Source organism: Dermacentor andersoni, chromosome 1 (genome assembly GCF_023375885.2).
Source record: "Dermacentor andersoni chromosome 1, qqDerAnde1_hic_scaffold, whole genome shotgun sequence".
Taxonomy (NCBI): Eukaryota; Metazoa; Arthropoda; class Arachnida; order Ixodida; family Ixodidae; genus Dermacentor; species Dermacentor andersoni.
Genome location: NC_092814.1, coordinates 175,400,590 through 175,418,718, shown reverse-complemented (window position 1 = coordinate 175,418,718; position 18,129 = coordinate 175,400,590). Strand labels below are relative to the sequence as shown.

The 18,129-nt window shown below is 42.6% G+C and overlaps 1 protein-coding gene across 3 annotated transcripts in view; it reads right to left on the bottom strand.

The window, feature by feature from the left end:
* LOC126547181 (golgin subfamily A member 2-like) overlaps positions 1 to 18,129 on the bottom strand; it is a 166,010-nt gene that overhangs the window by 23,027 nt on the left and 124,854 nt on the right. For all 3 annotated transcript variants that reach the window (XM_055062799.1, XM_050195060.3, XM_050195062.3), the window contains 2 exons: positions 8,362 to 8,491; positions 4,245 to 4,427 (listed from right to left, as the gene is read on the bottom strand). In XM_055062799.1, coding sequence (XP_054918774.1) covers positions 4,245 to 4,427; positions 8,362 to 8,491 — 313 coding nt within the window. The remainder of the gene's footprint in view (positions 1 to 4,244; positions 4,428 to 8,361; positions 8,492 to 18,129) is intronic.

Here is an 18,129-nt window from a genome sequence, read left to right as displayed (position 1 = left end):
TTGATTATATTCTTGCCACCAACTTCCAAAAAAAGTTCACACTAGTTTGACATATGCCGCTGAGTTGTCACAGATGATGAAAAGAAATCATGAATGTGTTTTGCATACAGTGAAACCTTTCGAGTGTTCACAAAATCTCATCGTCCATAACCAGTTCATCTCTCTCATGCATCATCCATGCCTGACAATTTTTATGGCTTCGTGCTTGGCTCAGTCAAGTCAGCTGCAATGGCCATCAAAAAGTTCTTCACGGCGCTACTCACTGCAGCCTTCACCAGGTGAACATGTTTCTCACTCTTCAGATGAGTTTTCAAGGCCAATTCGCCCATGCTAGTCATACTGATGTCTTTCACACAAAGCTTGCATCTTGTTAAGTGGGGACTTTGCTTGTTACTTTTTTCCTGCGTTCTTTGTCATTGAAAATTTTATTTACCACTCTGAAATAATTGGGTTAGCATTAGTGTATAATAAATACCAAGTATAATAGCCATTACTCATAGCCATCAAAATATTTACCCCCCCTCCACCAGTATCCCTTGTATCTCCGGATATGCCAGCCAATAGTAACCAGCCCAAGCAATAACCATTTTTTTATGGCTCACAATGCATATTCATGAATCATTTTCTATATTTCATGCCAAAATACTGTCCCATATCTGCATGAATAAGGTGATCTGCTACCACTTAGATTTCACAGTGAAAGCCAGCCAGCCAGCCAGCCAGCCAGCCAGCCAGGCAACCAACCAGCAAGCAAGCAAGCAAGCAAGCAAGCAAGCAAGCGAGCAAGCAAGCAGAGCAAAGCAAAGCAAAACAAAGCAATTTGTGGGGCATGGCATGCCAAAGCTGCACAGAGGGCTATGAGAGATGCGGTAGTGGGGGTTCCGGATAATTTTGACACATTTTGACCACCTGAGTGATTACACACCTGAATGACCACCTGGTAATACATTTTGACCACCTGAGGTTCTTTAATGTGCCCCTGAAGCACAGTACTCAAGCATTTCTGCCTTCCACCCACATCAGATGCTGCATGTTCAATGGGCACCTAGTAGAGTGGAGTATATAGCTTAAGAGCAGATAAAACTGCGACCAAACATTATTTTAATTTTAAATCATGATGTTTCGGAGCCCCACCGGCTCCTCCTTCAGGGGCGAGAGGGGTGAGATGGCGAGGCGTAGCAGTGCTTACATGCATTTTCTTTGCTCTTTAATTCAGTTGTCCTCAACGAGAGAGATATTTACCAAAAGTTCACCTTTGAGTATATAGATTGTCGCACTGTTTCCAAACACAAACACTCAGCTAGAGTGACCAAAAAGACAGCTCTTGGCCATTGCAGATGTCTTTGTGGAGTGAGACGATCTCTTTAAGATGTTTGTTATCACTGTTATGAACTGCTACGATAATTTATTGTCTCACTTCAACTACATTCATGTGTACAAACAATAGTACCAGCATTTTTCGGGGTAGCTGTACATTATGTATCAGAAATTCGATCAGAAAACCATAACATGTGAGGACACAAAATATTCTGCACATTATAAGCAATGCATCCACTTCATTCAACTGTGAAAACAGAGTCCTGCTTTTCAGTAACGATAACCCCTGTGGTTAAAGCACCTTGCCTTATAAACAAAGTAAAAAAACATCATTGGCTTGCTGTTTCCATCTTGATGCAATGTTCAAAAGAGTGGCTTGTTGGGCGAGTTGGTACATGGTATTACATTGCGGAATGCCAACAAACAGAAAAGAAAACCCGAAAAAACTATGAAGACACAGACAAGAGGAACAGGAGGGAAAACAAGCACCCTGCCTGTTCCTTTTGTCTGCGTCTTCTTTGTTTTGTTTTTTTTCTCCAGTTTTCTTTCTCATTTGCTGGCATTCCCCTACGTGATGCAAATGAGGCCTGTTATCATTTCATCATATTGATATTTGTTTATATGCAAGTATGATCTAAAAAGCCTTTCTAAATGCTGTACCTTTCATCAACATATGGTTCCACAAGAATGGCTGACAGTGTTGCTCATAAATGACAATGAAAATTAAGTGAACAACTGGCTCTCCAGTGAAGTTGACCACGAAAGAAAAATACCAATGCCATTATGTAAGAAGTATTTTTACAAAACACCATAGCGAACAGTTAGAGTAATTTTGATGATCTGGGTTCCTTTAAGGTGCACAAAACTCACTATAGGGGTGTTCTTGCACTACACATCATGCCCTCCATTCAAGGGCAGCACCAAAAGGTGTATTCACAGGGTGTCTACCAAGTTGACATTTCCAAATTCCCCGAGTTTTCCAGGTTTTCCCTCAGTGCCTTTGCGAAATTCCCTGAGTGATGCAAAACTATGCTTTATGTCAAGACGGGCTGAAACCGTATCGCCCAATGCTGTCACTCTCCAGTAAGCATATGAAAAAAATTTTAAAAAGAAAACGACTTAACCCAATTTGAATACTAAGGAGTAATGTTTATGTTATTCAAAAAGAGAATAGAAGGGAGGGGTTATTAAAATGCACAGCAAATAGAATATCTTCGAAAAAGATTGCAAATGGAGTCGGACATTCTCAAATACGAATAAAAAGGAGATGCATACAGAAGCAAATATTTTCGAATATGAGCTATTTCTATCTACTGATAGCAAGCTCAGTGGTATGAGGCCCGAAATTTGTCACAAATGAGATTCTCTCTCACCAGCCCATAAGTCAACCTCAACTGTCCTGACATATTCTCAGCCTGCACAAGATGCTTCAGTGTTGTGTTTCACTGCTTTGAATAGTTTGTTTTGCTTTGGATGAGGGACACCTGCATCTCGGCATCAGCAAACACTGCCTTTTGAGCTCAAGCTCCTTCAAAATGGCGGCAGCACGCTTCCTTTTCTGTTCATTCCTCAATGCGTAAGTCCTTTCTGCTCCTTCCACAACTCGTTTGCCCCACGGACCATTTGAAGAATCTTCTTAGTCAGTTCCACCATCCACGTCCAATTTTTCGAACTCCCTAGGGGCCACGAAAACATCCGAAAAATCGGCCAGTTGGAAAAAATAAATGCATGTCATTTACAGCCCTTAGGGGCTCAAACCGCCACAGGCTCATTCGAAAATGCTCTGAAGGCCTGTCGGTACACGTATTAGGCATATCGGTGCTTGTTCCGTGACAGGAAATACCGGGTGTCCCGTGGCAATAGCCCCTTCCCACGCTTGTTATGCTTCACTGCAATACTTTTGCGCATTCTTCACGAATTAACATTTCTGTACTGAGGCGAAGCTGACTTTCGGGAACCGGCCTTATTCAATGCATCGTGCTTTCCAAGCTTCTAAGCCAATCGCGAGGACCACAAAGGTGGAGTCCGTGCCACTGCTGACAGCAGCGAATTCTTTCAATAAAAAAACACGGCACCCAAAGGAAAGAAGCTTCATGGCAAACGTCGAAGCAGCTAGGCCTAGCGTTGCCACAGTGGTGGCTACGGCAGCCAGCGGATCTGCGTCCGAGGGTGCCGGTTCAAGGCGGCGAGGTAATCAAAATAGCGCGGTGGTGGCTTTGATTAATGCCGTTTCGGACCTGCGGTCACGGCAAAATGTCTGAAAAATCGGACGGCGAAGAGTTCTTGCATCCAAAATTTGAGATGTTCTGATACATTGACTCTATGGGGTATGTGGTGGTGCCGCGAAGCCATCCAAATCATCAGGAACATGGAAAGTCGGTCGTTCACTGTACACTGGCAATTTCACCAGCTGACGACAGGGCATCAAAGACAATTCATTACGATTCCTGCCTGTTACTCGAGCCAGCATTACCGCGACTTTCGACCCTTTCAATAAAATTACAGCTAATTTTCCGCAATAGAGGCACAACTTCCCCGAGTTTTCCCTGAGTTTTTCCAGACTACTCAATATCCCTGAGAATTCCCGGTTTTCCCCGGTTAATAGACACTCTGGTTCAGCAAGAGAATAGCCTGGAAGCTTGATATTAGAGTAAATAGCATGCTACTGGTCATGTAGAGATAAGAATTGTGAGCCACAAGGTGGACCTCACGATTAGGGCCTTAGCTGCAAGAACTTACAGAAACTGCACAAATATTCAACACCCAGCACAAATAAATGTTCCCGTGTGTATTTCTGCGAGTTTTATGTTCCTTATACAGGATAAAGACAGGTGCTTACACACAAGCACATGGAAGCAAACACATACTTTGTTGCTGGTTCGGATACCATTATGGTGCACCCAGGCTAGAAAAGAATGCCCAGTCACCTATGGTATCTGTCTCCCCTTGTAGCTGAGTGACCAAGTGCTCCAGCTGCTGCTTCTGATCTGACAGGTCAGCTATCTGGTCCATAGTAGCCTTGAAACGGTCCTCAAGTTGCTGCATGCCTCTCTTCATTTTGGCATAGCCTTCGCGTGTCACCTCCTCTTGCTCATGTGACAGCAACTCCTCTGTAAAGCATGACCATAATCACAAGACATGACCTGGAAACAAACACCTTGTGTAATGACAGGCTAAATCTTGACTTTTCTTTTACAGTGTGGACATGCAAAAAAACTCTGTGTATTTACTGCAGCTTTTTGTTCAAAATGCTGTCAATACAACAGAAAGAGCACTTGTGGAAGCATCAGCACGAAGGCAACAGAAGCAGCACAGGCTACAAATGAGTGAAATCATGAAAGAGATGGATTGGACTTTTTATTGCGACAGCATCGTCGCCGCAAGCTGTATGCTGTATGTGCTATGATATTCACAGCCCAGTCCCAATAGATGTCACTAACATGCAATTGCTATCATAAAACTGCTTAGTTTAGGCTACTAACACATGACATTGAAAAAGGTGATATACTTTCCAGCTATATCACATATGTAAATACCATATTTATTCAAATCTAGGCCGATAGTCTTTTTTTCAAATAATCATATTCCAATCTCTAGGGTCGGCTTAGATTCGAGGATTTTAAAAAACGCGTCAGTTTTTCATTGAAACTGCTAAATATGGTGCATAGCTAGCGCCATCTAGAAAAGTCAGTATGGCAGCTGCAACTATCCGTGCCAGTAGCCAACCGTACACAAGCGAGATCACCATTTTGACCTGTGTCGTGTCGGCCGAATCGGTGTGCAGCGTGGTGTTATCGCAATGGCACCAAGCAGGAGATGCCACTACAGTGCCGCTTTCAAGTGAAAAGTTATGATAGCCGCAGAGGCATCGTCTAACCTTCAAGCCGGGTGGGACTTCGGCGTCGACAAGAAAAACGTCCGTCGTTGGAGGGGACAATGACAGCAGCTTCTTGCGTGCGCCGCAACGAGGATGACATTTAGCGGACCAAAGAAAGGCCGTCAACAAGAAGTGGAGACAGTCTTGGCCGACTTTGTTCGGACACAGAGAGCAGCTGCCCTTCCAGGGACAACAGAAGTGCTCCAAGCGAAAGCTAGGGAACTTTCGAGGGAGCGAGGCCTAACGCCAAAGGATTTCAAAGCCAGCCGGAGCTGGCTTCAGAAATTCACGAAGCGCTTCAGCTTCAGCCTCCCACGTCGCACTTCAATCACCCAGAAGCTGCCAAGTGATTTCGAATAAAAGCTGATAGCTTTTCAGCGCAACATGCTACGAAAGAGAGAGCGTGCTGCGAAAAATGTGGGTGTGCCGAGATGTCATGGCATCACGTGTGTCGTCTTCCTGCGCGTTTAAACTGGATGTTGCACAATTTTTAGCTTATGAGACATGTTCAAGCAAAAGGCCAATGAAGCATTTGCTCACCACTGCCGGCACTTTTCATGATAGTGTCATACCATTGCGTGTGACACTATCAGCCGCAGGGGCAGAGTGGATGTGGAAGTGTGGCTGGCTTCGCTTCATACCACCAATGTGAAGACATTGTCGACACGGCATGAAACCGTATCTTTAGTCGCCGACTCTCAAATTCAACAAGATGAATTTTTTCTCATTCAAATTTGTGTTTTTCGACTGCCCAATACAGAAATGTTGGGGTCCCTTTCTTGTAAGAAAAGTGACTGTACTAATTTAAATAAAAGGTCAAATTTCTATGCAATGAAATTTTTATATAACTAAGCAAATTGACGATTTTACTGACTACGTTTTATCAAGGTTTAACGTATACTGTTTGCTCCCTCTGAGAGACTGAATGTCCCACCTCACGTTATATTCATGGTCGCATTATTTATGTACACATAAGCTCCTTTCAACTCTGTCACGTGAAGTCATGTATTATAGACATAATGTTTGGCGTTTGGATTACACAACAGCCTAATTATACGATGTTTTCACACGGTTCTGAGAAAGTCGTATAATCAGGGTTCCACTGTACACATATTTTCTAGAAACAAACACAAACACTATATAGCACATGAACAACAATATAAAGTCCCTACTTCAATTTCCACTTAAACTTCAAATCAATTATATTTTAAGTATAATTTCCCATTCACCACATTCTTTCCAGGGGAAGACATGTTGCTATGAGGAAATGCCTTTTTCCATATTCCAGAAAATACTTAGTAAAAACTAAGTTTGACTATAACTTCACCAGAAAAAAAGAAAGATAAATGTTTTTCTCATATTTTTTACTCCTGTTTGTCTGTCTAACACATTGCCTTCTGCACAAATTGAAAAAAAAAATTGCTGTGTTTTTCTTTTTTTTTTTAAGAAAGGCAGCATTGTTTATTTGGCAGGAATTCATATTTTTTTTAAATTTCCTTTTACTACTTGGCCAGTGAAAAATGGGGTCTTCGTTTGTGACAGAAAGAGGTATATATATGGCAAACTTGAAGAATCATCAAGTAGTGGACTCGTGTAAAAATGCATGGTATTTGATTTTTTTCATTCAAAAAATCAGTTTTCTCAGGGCACAAAACCCTCATTTTTTTGTTTCCATTATTTTAACTAGCAACATCAAAAATTTTACTGTCACAGTTTCATCATACCACTTGTAAAGTGAGTTTGAGTTCGGGAATACTAATACACTCATAAAGAGAATGTCCCTACCCAACACCCTTTTGTAATTTTCTTCCTGCAAATAAATTTATTTCAGTTCACAAAATACACTGCAAATTGAGAAAAGTCGGGCTTAAGGGTGTTTTGCAACACCTGACGAAGGTCTAGCCTCCCCTCAGTAGTTCAAACACAAAGGAGTAGCATAAAATTTGCAAAATGATTTACATAAAGATGTTTGCAAAGACACTAACTAGAAGTCAATGTTATCATTATGTCACAGTGTAATAAGAAACACTAGTTGCTTTTGAAGAAAAACCACACTTAGTTTTGTGCTTTTGAACAATGCATATGTGATATATAAAACTGCAAAGGAAATTAGAAATGTGAAATATAGAACCTGTTTTTATCTCTCGTCAAATTGCCTTCAAGAGATTGAAAAATGAAATAAAGCTGGCCTCAATGATAAAGAAATGGCATGTTTTTTAAGTTTGTTTCCATCTTTATGGAACACTCGGTATAAATTAGCATTCAATTGTGCAATACAGTAGGCTTTCGTTAATTTGATTTTTCGATTAAGTTGATCCCAACCGAAGGTCCCAGATAGCTGGTGCCCATGCATATCTAAGGGCCCAAATTTTCCTTATTTCGATCCTAAAACAGGCCTTCACCAGATACTTCGAACTTGACCTGTCAGCACACATGTGCCTGACCTCAATAGCGACCCCTTTAGTGGCAGCATCAATCTCAGTGGAGCTTAGGGGACAAACATGTTGGACACACTACTACAGCTCTCACTGAAAACACCTATTTTCGGCCTACCTGAGGAACATTTTCAAGCAATAACCGTAGCTCATACTGTCTGATTATGGTATTTACCAAATTCTAATGTGCCCCCTTTTGTTTGTTTGCAAAAACTGGGACAAAAATTGCCTGTATGGTGCAACTGGGTACAAAATCAAAATTGTCTTCGGGGCATTTGTATGCTTTACCGCAAAACACAAATCCTTTGCGGCGAAGCTGGCTTTAATAATCGTGTGGTGAAGCTGTCTTAACAAAATCGGCTGCCATTGTGCAACGCATATAACGTCCTTGCCCATTTTTCTTGCTAAAAAAATCGGGAGCGTATTAGATTACTACTTTGTTTAAAAGCTTTAATGTCATATATATGTTAGTTTTCTACTATGGACAGTGGGCGTGCATTTGATTTGAGGGCGTGTTAGAATCAGGCAAATACTGCCAAGTGAATAAGTGGCGTGTTCTGGATTTTTTTTCTGCACCTAGTTTAATTCGACCTGCCGAATAATTCGATCAATTTCATTGGTCCCATCAGGGTCAAAACAATGTAAGTCTACTTTACAATGGGAAACATGACTTAATTCAATGCAGTATATCTGTGCAACAATTTTTCTAATTCCAAGAACTTTCTGCCTGACCTTCACTCTTTTTGAACTCCAACAGCTGATGTTGAAGTGCCTCTCTCTGCGTCCGCTGTTCATCCAGCTGGTGAACTAATTGGTCTCGTTCAAGTTCCAGCTGTTGCACAGAAGCTGATAATGATCCTACCTGCAAAGCAACAGGCAGACCCCTTTGGAGCTTGGGAACAAAACACTCATTGATGAGAACACAAAACATATCAATAGACATTTCTACACTAGTTATCAAGAGATGAAATTTGGTAGATGAAACCAATGGCAACTACTGCGCCAACTGTCACATCCAGAGCAGAATATAACATTTCTCAGTTAAGAAACATAAGGCTATATTCCTTAGTGTTTTCTTTTTTTAAGTTTCCAATGCCAGAGAATATATGAACAGAGAAAAATCTGAACATAAAGCATTGTGCATTTATCCACCACCAACTGAATGACTGCATTTACTCGCATGCTTGCGATTGCAGGTGACCTGCCACCTTTTTTTACCAGCACTCAAAAAGGTGCTCATATTTTTATAGGCAGCACAGCTTTCAAAACAGCACACAAAACCGTCATGGCTAAAATTTTTCTACAACACATTCTCCAGCGCTGCATTGCAGCATGCCTTTAATCTATCTCTGCTTCATTTTGTGATCATATCGTACTCGGTTCACTAATCCATTCGGTACTTTTCAAACATCAGGAAATTAGAAGCATGCAAACAGATGCCCCATAGATTCTTTTTTCCTGATCATATGGTTTTTATGTCACATACACAGCTGTATGCATTGTAACTCATTCAAAACAAATGGAACAATACACACATTAGCACAAAATTTTAGGTAGCAGCATTAAATGTTACCTGAAGGCTAGATCCAAGAAAGAAGCACCCTTTCTTAAAATAAGCAGTCCTGGCAAACTCTACTTTAAGGTTAACATTCTGAGACAGAGGATTTATTATTGTACTACCCTTATTATACTGTCATTATTGTTGCTGCTGCTGCACACATGATCCTTGCAATATATTAATAAAGCAGGGCTGGAATAACGTAACGGTTCCATGCCAGAGCAGTGCTCCGACTGCACTATGAACAGGATTAGCCAGCAATGAATGATGGATGATAACAGTGGCATAGAATCGAGCGGAATTAATCACCTACATTATACCAGATCAGAATTCTTCATCAAGGGCTAGTCATTAAAAACAAGGATAAAAAAGTGGAAGAAGGAAAAAACAACTCCAGAATGTGAAGCCTGCAATTCACAGCACACGCTGTCACACCAGTAACCTATACTTATGAAAGTTGTAATAAAACATTTTTTACCACAAACCAAATGGAAGTAATAAATAAATAACAAATTTTCACTTCTTAACAAATGAACTGAAATTATGAGAAAACCATGTAATCAGCTGTAGAATGTACAGAACACATGATAATATGCCATATTTACTCGGTTTACAATACAATACCTATGGCGTGAAATATTTTTAGCTATATAAAAGTCTTGTTTCAAGCCCCCTAAAACAATTAAAACAATGTCATTCCACACTTTGATACCTGTATACCACCTCATTTTATGAATCAAATATGGGAATGGAGGTTATATAACCTGCACACATAATTGTATTAGCTTACTGTAGAAAGTGTGGAGAATCATTGATATAAAGAAATAAAACAAGAGGCCTGAAGCACAAAGCCTTAAGCCACACACGCACATGGAGGTAGTGCATGGGAAACACATCCTTCATGTGACACATTTTGGCAGCAGTGAACTAACGAAGTCCTAAAGAAATAAAATGCTGGTCCTCTGATCCTATCACTCCGTTTCAATTCCATGGATTATGCAAGATTTCAGAATTCATAGAATTGAAAGCCCCCTTTATTTATGTGTGTCCAAAACTACCACTAAACAATGTTATTAATATCTTTACAAATACTTTGTCATGAGCCACCGGCAAGACCTGTATGACAATGTGAAAAAGACGAAGACGCTGGTCAACGAAACGGAGAAGGGACCCCCAGGCAAGAAGCACATGAAGCGCAAAAGAATAAGAAAAAATTAAGAAAAAGGACACGCAGGCGGAGATGAGCTGGCATTGTTGACGTGATTGCGAATCAAGACAGTGACATCTCCAGCTGTGCTCTGGAGACGGGAGGCAGCAGCTTCGGGGACCACAGACCGGAGAGGGGACGTTCGTTAGTGGGCCAGCAACGACTCCAGCTCCTGAGCCCCGACTGCGTCGCCGTGGCAGTGTTCCGCGGCCCCAGTCCAACCCCACGCTGCTGTAACCGGTTGCTGTCCCGTGGCACAAAGGCAATCGTCTGGCCACGTCAGCGGCACAACAGCCGATTAACCCAGACCACGTCCGGTGCCATGCGGGTCACTGCAGAAGACCACAACCTCATCGCTTTCGACGACACCCACGCAGCGTTGGAACCACGCAAGCCAACGTCCTTTGCCACGTTGGGCACGAGTTCGACACCGACTGGCGACGGTGAGAACATTTGTTTGCTCGTGACATCGCATTGGTTAGTCGAGCGGAGGAACAATATGTACTTGAGGGCGTGTTTTTTTATGTGTGTAGCTAATTTTCGGAGTGTCTCGTGTGTGGATAGTGTTTATAGTGTGTCAGGGTAGTTTGCCGTTCTTCTTTTTTCTTTCGTTATTTTCTTTTGTTCGAGATAAATGTTTTCTAACATATTTGAATTGTGTCTCTGTCCATTTCTGGAGCGCTGAAATTCGTGACAATTGGCAAGCCTGCCAGGATTGATTTTTCCTGCCCCGTCGTGAATTTTTTTTTATCCGAAAATGGATTGGGACAAGACTCGAGCCTTAGTGAAAGAATTTGATTTGTTGAAGGAAGAAGTCATGAAATTTATTAAGAAACAGAGAGAGATCTTCCAAAAGAATGCGAGGTCGCATGTGCGGAAGCATGGGAAGTGCATGCTAGGAAGGATATTTTAGAACTCAAACTGAGATTGGCACAAGTAACAGAGGGCCACCGTGATGACGAGAGTTTGGCGTCAGTGTCCTCCGGCTCGTAGTCTCCAAAAGCCAACAAAATCTGTCCACGTAAGCTAATGGCACCATTCGATGAAAATTGTGACGACTTGGATGCATACTTGCACCGGCTCGAAAGAATAGCCCTCGGACAAGGCTGGGACCGGAGCGAATGGGCCACAGCCCTAACTCTTTGCCTGGTAGGCGAGGCACTGAATGTCTTTGGGAGGATGACCGCCTCCGACAGCCTACACCATGACAATGTTAAGAAGGCACTACTACAAAGATTCCAACTTACAGCGAAAGGTTCTTGTGAGCGATTCCGAAACTGCAAAACGGAAGACGCAGAAACGGGAAAGCAATTTGAGTGCCGCCTGACAAATTATTTTAACCGGTGGGTGGAAATGGCCGATGTCGCAAAGACTTGTACAGGGGTTCGTGATTGCATTGTCAGTGAGCAATTCTTAGCTTGCTGTAGCCATAACCTGGGTGTCTTCCTAAAAGAGAGAAAGTTGGATTCACTCAACGATCTAGCTGAACACGCTGATCAATTTTTGGAGGCACAGGGGCTGAGAAACCTAGGAAGAGTGAAAAAGGACCTAGCCAGAGAGAAAGTAGGCGAGGCAAAATATGAGCCTCAGGAAACCGTGCACCCACCCCAGTTAAGGTGTTTCCTCTGTAATCGTACCGGGCACCATGCTGTTAACTGTCACGTAGGGAACAACCGCTTTCTCCAACATATAGTGTGTCAATTATGCAATAGAAAGGGACACTGTGCGAATGAGTGTAGGTCTGGCACTTCACAAAAAACTGTGCATAATAGGCAAGTGCGGAAAAACAGACTTGCAACCGAACTGTGCAGAGGTGAACCAGGTTCAAGAGAGCCAACAGATACCGAGGGAAAAGCGGAAGGAAGGAGACCCAAAGGAACAAGCTCTACCTGTCATAGAAGGAGAGGTTCATGGACAACAGGTAACAGTGCTAATAGATAGCGGCACAAATGCGGTTTTAGTAAAGAGGAGCCTGGTATGTGATGAAGATCTGAGAGGAGCACTAACGCAAGTTACCTTGGCTGACAACACAGGGAGGTACCTACTTGAAGCCTGTATCCAAGTCTCCACACCGTATGATACCGGGTGGATTAAGGCAAAATACCTTGAAGAGCTATTATACAATCAAATTCTATGAAATGTATCTGGAGAACGGAGAATGGATGATCCAGATTGGAGCTGGAAGAGAAGTACAGCTGTCGCAGTAAGACAGATGAATGACTGTGGTGAACAACCCGTCAAGAAGTGAGCAAGCAACAGCTGTACATCAATAATTCATGAGAAGTGGCAACCTGGATATGCCATCCAGGTATATCGTTGGCTGTACAGACCAGAGCCCAAACCCAGAACAAGGCACCCATGGCAGCCCTGAAGGTACCTGCAATTCAGTGGTTAAGAATCACGCCCGCTCATTTCAGGGAGGAATAAGACAAGGACGAGTCGGTCAGATCGTGCCACAAGGAGATAGGAGAATTAGTGAAAAGGAAAAGAAGCCGCATTACATTTGAGTTTGTTATGCACAATGGTCTTTTATATAGAAGATGCATATTCAGCTCGGGCAGAGAGGCTCAGCAGCTCATTGTGCCTAAGGCCTTTGGGAGACAGTGATGGGATTAGGACATGATAGTGTCATGGCTGGTCACCAGAGCATAAAAAACACCCTAGCCAGGATTACAGAAGAGTTCTTTTGGCCCGCAATTCAGAGTGACGTGAACAGATACGTGAGGTCTTGTGATGTGTGCCAAAGAACGGTACCAAAAGGGCGAGTGGGGCGTGCACCACTTGGGGACATGCTCATTGTCCACATGCCGTTTCACAGAGTGGCCATAGACATAATAGTAGGCCCCATAACACCTGCATCTAGCAAGGGAAACTGTTATGTGCTCACGCTGGTGGATGTGGCTACCAGATATCCAGATGCAGTTGCATTGAAGACCACTGACACCATACAGGTGGCAGAAGTTCTCCTCGAGATGTTTGCGCGGTATGGGGTCCCAAAGGAAGTGTTGAGTGACCGAGCATCAAACTTTATGTCAGAATTGATGGAGGAGGTCAACAGGTTAATGTCCATTGAGCAGAGATTGATGACGTCGTATCACCCAATATCTAATGGGTTGGTCGAAAGATTCAATGGTATGATTAAAACTATGGTCAGGAGAATGTGCCAAGAGAGGCCCGAAGACTGGGACAGGTATCTGCCGGCTCTCATTTTCGCCTACCAGGAGGTACCACAAGCAAGCATCGGATTCTCGCCATCTGAAATGTTGTATGGAAGAACAGTGAGAGGACCACTGGAGATTCTCAAAGATTTATGGGCAAATTAAGAAATTGGGAGAGAGCTAAAGACCACATATACATACGTATTGGAGTTGAGAGAAAGATTAGAAGAAACATGCAGAGTGGTGCACCAGAACTTGAAGCAGGCAAAACACCGACACAAGAAGTACTACGACCAGAGGACAGTGAATCGAGGCCTGACGCCAGGAGACAAGGCTCTAGTCCTCCTTTCCAGCGATAGCAACAAGCTACTGATGCAGTGAAAGGGGCCTTTTACTATGACTCAAAAGAAGAATGATGTTGATCATGAACTCCTCATACAGAGTCATGAGAAGGTGTTTCACATAAACATGTTAAAGAAGTATGAAGAGAGAGAGACAAAAAAAGATTCCACAATAGCCTGCATGGTCGTAACCGACGAAACTGGTGAGGCAGAAATGCCCACGTACAGCTCCAAAAAGAGTATGGGTGTAGAAAATGTGAGAATTAACCCATCCCTTTCGGGAAAACAGGATGCGGAACTGAAGGTTCTACTGTACAAGTACAGCGATTTGTTTTCAGACCTTCAAGGAAGTACCGAATTAGTGCAATGCAAACTGCAATGCACGACTGAGGAACCGGTGCATGTGAAGCAGTACCTTCTACCGCTGGCGGTGCAAGAATCGATAGGGAAAGAAGTGGACAAAATGCTGCATCAGGGAATAAAAGAAAGGACTAACTTGGCATACAATGCACCCTTAGTCGTGATCAAGAAGACCTATGGTTCAAACAGAGTCTGCATGGATTTCAGATGTTTGAACAACGTCCTGAAGGCGGACGCCAAGCCTATACCGAGGATTGACATTGTGTTCACGAAAGTCACAGGCAACAAGTTTTATTCAAAGCTGGACTCGGCGAAAGGCTACTGGCAGATCCCCATGGAAACATCATCCAAGGAGAAAACAGCATTTTCGTATTCTAGCAGACTTTTCCACTTTAAGTACATGCCTTTTGGGTTAAAAACAGTTGACGCAGTATTCACAAAATTGATGAGACGAGTCTTGCATGGAATGCAAAATGTAGAGCACTACATTGATGATATCCTGGTTGCGACTGACACATGGGAGGAGCACTTAAAAACATTAGAAGAGCTGTTTCAAAGGATCAAGGGTGCAAAGTTAACCGTTAAGCCAATGAAATGTGAATTTGCCTTCCAAGCGTTTTTTTTCCCCAGGACATAAGTTATGCATGGGCAGAATTGCTGCTAAAGAGGGCATTTTAGAAAAAATCAAAGTGGTGGGGCAACCAAAAACCAAGAAAAGGTTCAATCATTCTTAGGGCTGACGGGATTCTACAGAGAGTTTATACCTCATTATGCCGATATAGCTGTGCCATTAGTAGAACTTACAAAGAAAGGTGCTAGTAATGTGGTGAAATGGAGCTCATCACATAGTAAAGCCTTCGAAACACTAAATGAAAAAATGGCGGAACCGTCAATCTTCTTAGCCCCAAATATGGAGCATGAGTTCATGTTGCGGACTGATGCGTCCAACAAGGCATCGGGAGCGGTGCTCTTGCAAGAAAAGGACGGGGTTTTACATCCAGTATTTTATGCCAGGAAGAAGCTCGATGATGCAGAGAGAAATTATTCTACAGTGGAGAAAGAATGCCTGGCATTGGTATGGGCTGTCAAAAGGTTCCATATTTATCTGTTTGGCAAGTGTTTCAGAATACAAACGGACCGCCAGCTGTTGGAATTCTTGAGTAAGGCTAAGTTGACAAACGGAAGAGTAATGAAGTGGAGCCTTGCATTGCAAGAGTACTGTTTTCATGTCAAATATATTACAGGGAGAGAAAACGTGGGTGCTGACTTTTTTTAGTTGAGTTGCTTAGGTTTGGATGTTAATTCACAAGACAACAATCAGTGTAAATTGTATTTTTGCTGTGCAGAGAGTTGTGCTTAAGTGCAGTGAAGAGATTAATAATTTGGTGCCGCGAGGAGATGTATGGACAGTGGACATATGGAGTGGCATTGTGATCATTCATTTCGAGCCTGGTGTGACAAGCGTGCGATGAGCAGTTTTTTGTGCAAAAAACTCTTGAAATGAGGGCCTATGTCATAAACCATGTGAAAAAGACGAATACGCCGGTTGACGTAATGGAGAAGGGACCCGCAGGCGAGAAGAATGTGAAGCATCTGAAGCGCGAAAGACGAAGAAAGAATTAAGAAAAAGCAGATGCAGGCGGAGATGAGCAGGCATTGCTAATGTGATCACAAAGCAAGACGGTGACATCTCCAGCTGTGCTCTGGAGATGGGAGGCAGCAGCTTCGGGGACCACGGACCGGAGAGGGGACGTTCATGAGTGGGCCAGCAACGACTCCAGCTCCTGAGCCTCGACTGCGTTGCTGTGGCTGTGTTCTGCAGCCCCAGTTCAACCCCACACTGCCGTAACCGGCTGCTGTCCATGCCACGAAGGCAATCGCCTGGTCACGTTAGCGGCACAACAGCCGACTATACCCAGACCACATCCAGTGCCACGTGGGTCTCTACGGAAGATCATAACCTCATCGCTCTCGACGGAGGTCGACGCCCACACTGCATCAGAAGCACGCAGGCCAACGTCCTTTGCCACGCTGGGCAGGAGTTCGACACCGACTGGCAACGGTGAGAACATTCATTTGCTTGTGACGCTGCGTTGGTTAGTAGAGTGGAGGAACAATATGTAGTTGAGGGCTTGTTTGTTTTTTTATGTGTGTAGCTAGTTTTCGGAGTGTCTCATGTGTGGATAGTGTTTATAGTGTGTCAGGGTAGTTTGCTGTTTTTTTTTCTTTCGTTATTTTTTTTCTTCGATATAGATGTTCTCTAACATATTTGAATTGTCTCGGTCCATTTCTGGAGCGCTGAAATTCGCGACATACTTTCAGAAAGAGAAAGTATTGCGGAAGTAGTAGACAAACTTTGCCAGTTTTCTTAAAGGAAAAACTTTTTTGAAAAATTTCATCACAAAATCAGCCAACTTCTCATATAGTGTATTTTAGAACTAATAGCAGCTATGCACCAAAAGCGCCAGAGATGTTTGGGCCACCATGATTATATATAGAAACCGTTCACTAAAATACATTTGACTTCTGTTTATTCAGCTTTGATGGAATTGACTAAATGCTTGTCCTTTGACAAGCAATGCAAATATTTTTAAGAATATCTTAAAATCCTGCTGTAAAAACCGCTCAAATAGTAGATATCAACATGCTGCTTGATATAGGGCAGTCGAAGGTTGCTGTAAATGAGCAAATAGAAACAAATATATAAACAAAAAAGAGTATGTCATTTAAGCTAAACCTCGTATAGTTGCTGTAAAAAAAAAAGGCTACAGGAATGTTTTATCAGGGACACATATTTTCATTTGTATGCAAGAGCCCGAGTCTTAATATAATTATAAAAACGAGTTCTATACATATGTATTCATTTTATGAGCACAAGATACCTCTTTATTGCAATAAGAGATCATTTCCACAAATCTGAGAAGTTTTCTGGCATCTTCGTTGCCCTGTTAACCCTTTATTTTGGGCGTATCACTGCATCCTGGCAAATCCCCATGTTACAGGAATTGTTGCCTATTAAGTTTTTTAGAAACACAGCAGACTCTGCTTTAACGGAACTCGAAGGGACAGAAAAGATATTTCAATTGATCAGAATTTATGAAAAGGACCCAAAAATCAAAAAAAATTTTTTCATGTTAGAAGCATCACATGTTTTATTTGACTGTTGTGAAAAAAACAGGTTATTGTACTTTGGTTGAAATAACATAGCTTCTTTTGCACAATGCATTTGTTCATGCGGACTCACTTTCTGACTGTCGCTTTCACTATCCACCAAGGAACGCGAAATATAGGTGACGTGGATGTCGCAGAGCAGCTGCTAATGCTCCAACAGCATAACTGGCTGATCGATTGGATTTGCCTAACCATTTGGAGTCACCATTTCACGTGTTTGTCCGCCTACCCCTGTTTCATATGAAGTACAACGGCTGATGAGGTAGGTGCATTTCGGTTCCAGTTTGTTAACGTTGTTCCAATGGGTAGCCAACCAAAGTTTGTGCCCTCGTCCCGTTTATCCAGCATTTTTGTTTCAGCAGCTTCATTTATCCAGTCTACTATATACTACAAAAACCTGTACATAATGCGGACAGCATAAAATAAGAGGCGGGATTTGAGGATAGCGAAAACGTGAAAAAAAAAAGAAAGTTGCATTCATGTACAATACAAGTGAGAAACTTCTATTAAAATGGTGAACTACCTCCTGGTGGCACAGTTGCCAATATTCTCTGCAGCTAAAATAAACTTCCTCCTGAAGGCAACCAAGCAATGCTTTTGCGGTCCTGAAATTTTGCTGCTACACTGTAGAGAAAAAATGTAGTTTGCCTTCACGTGGTTAGTATGTTAGCTCATATGCTGCCGAGGTGCGCACTTGCTTGCTAT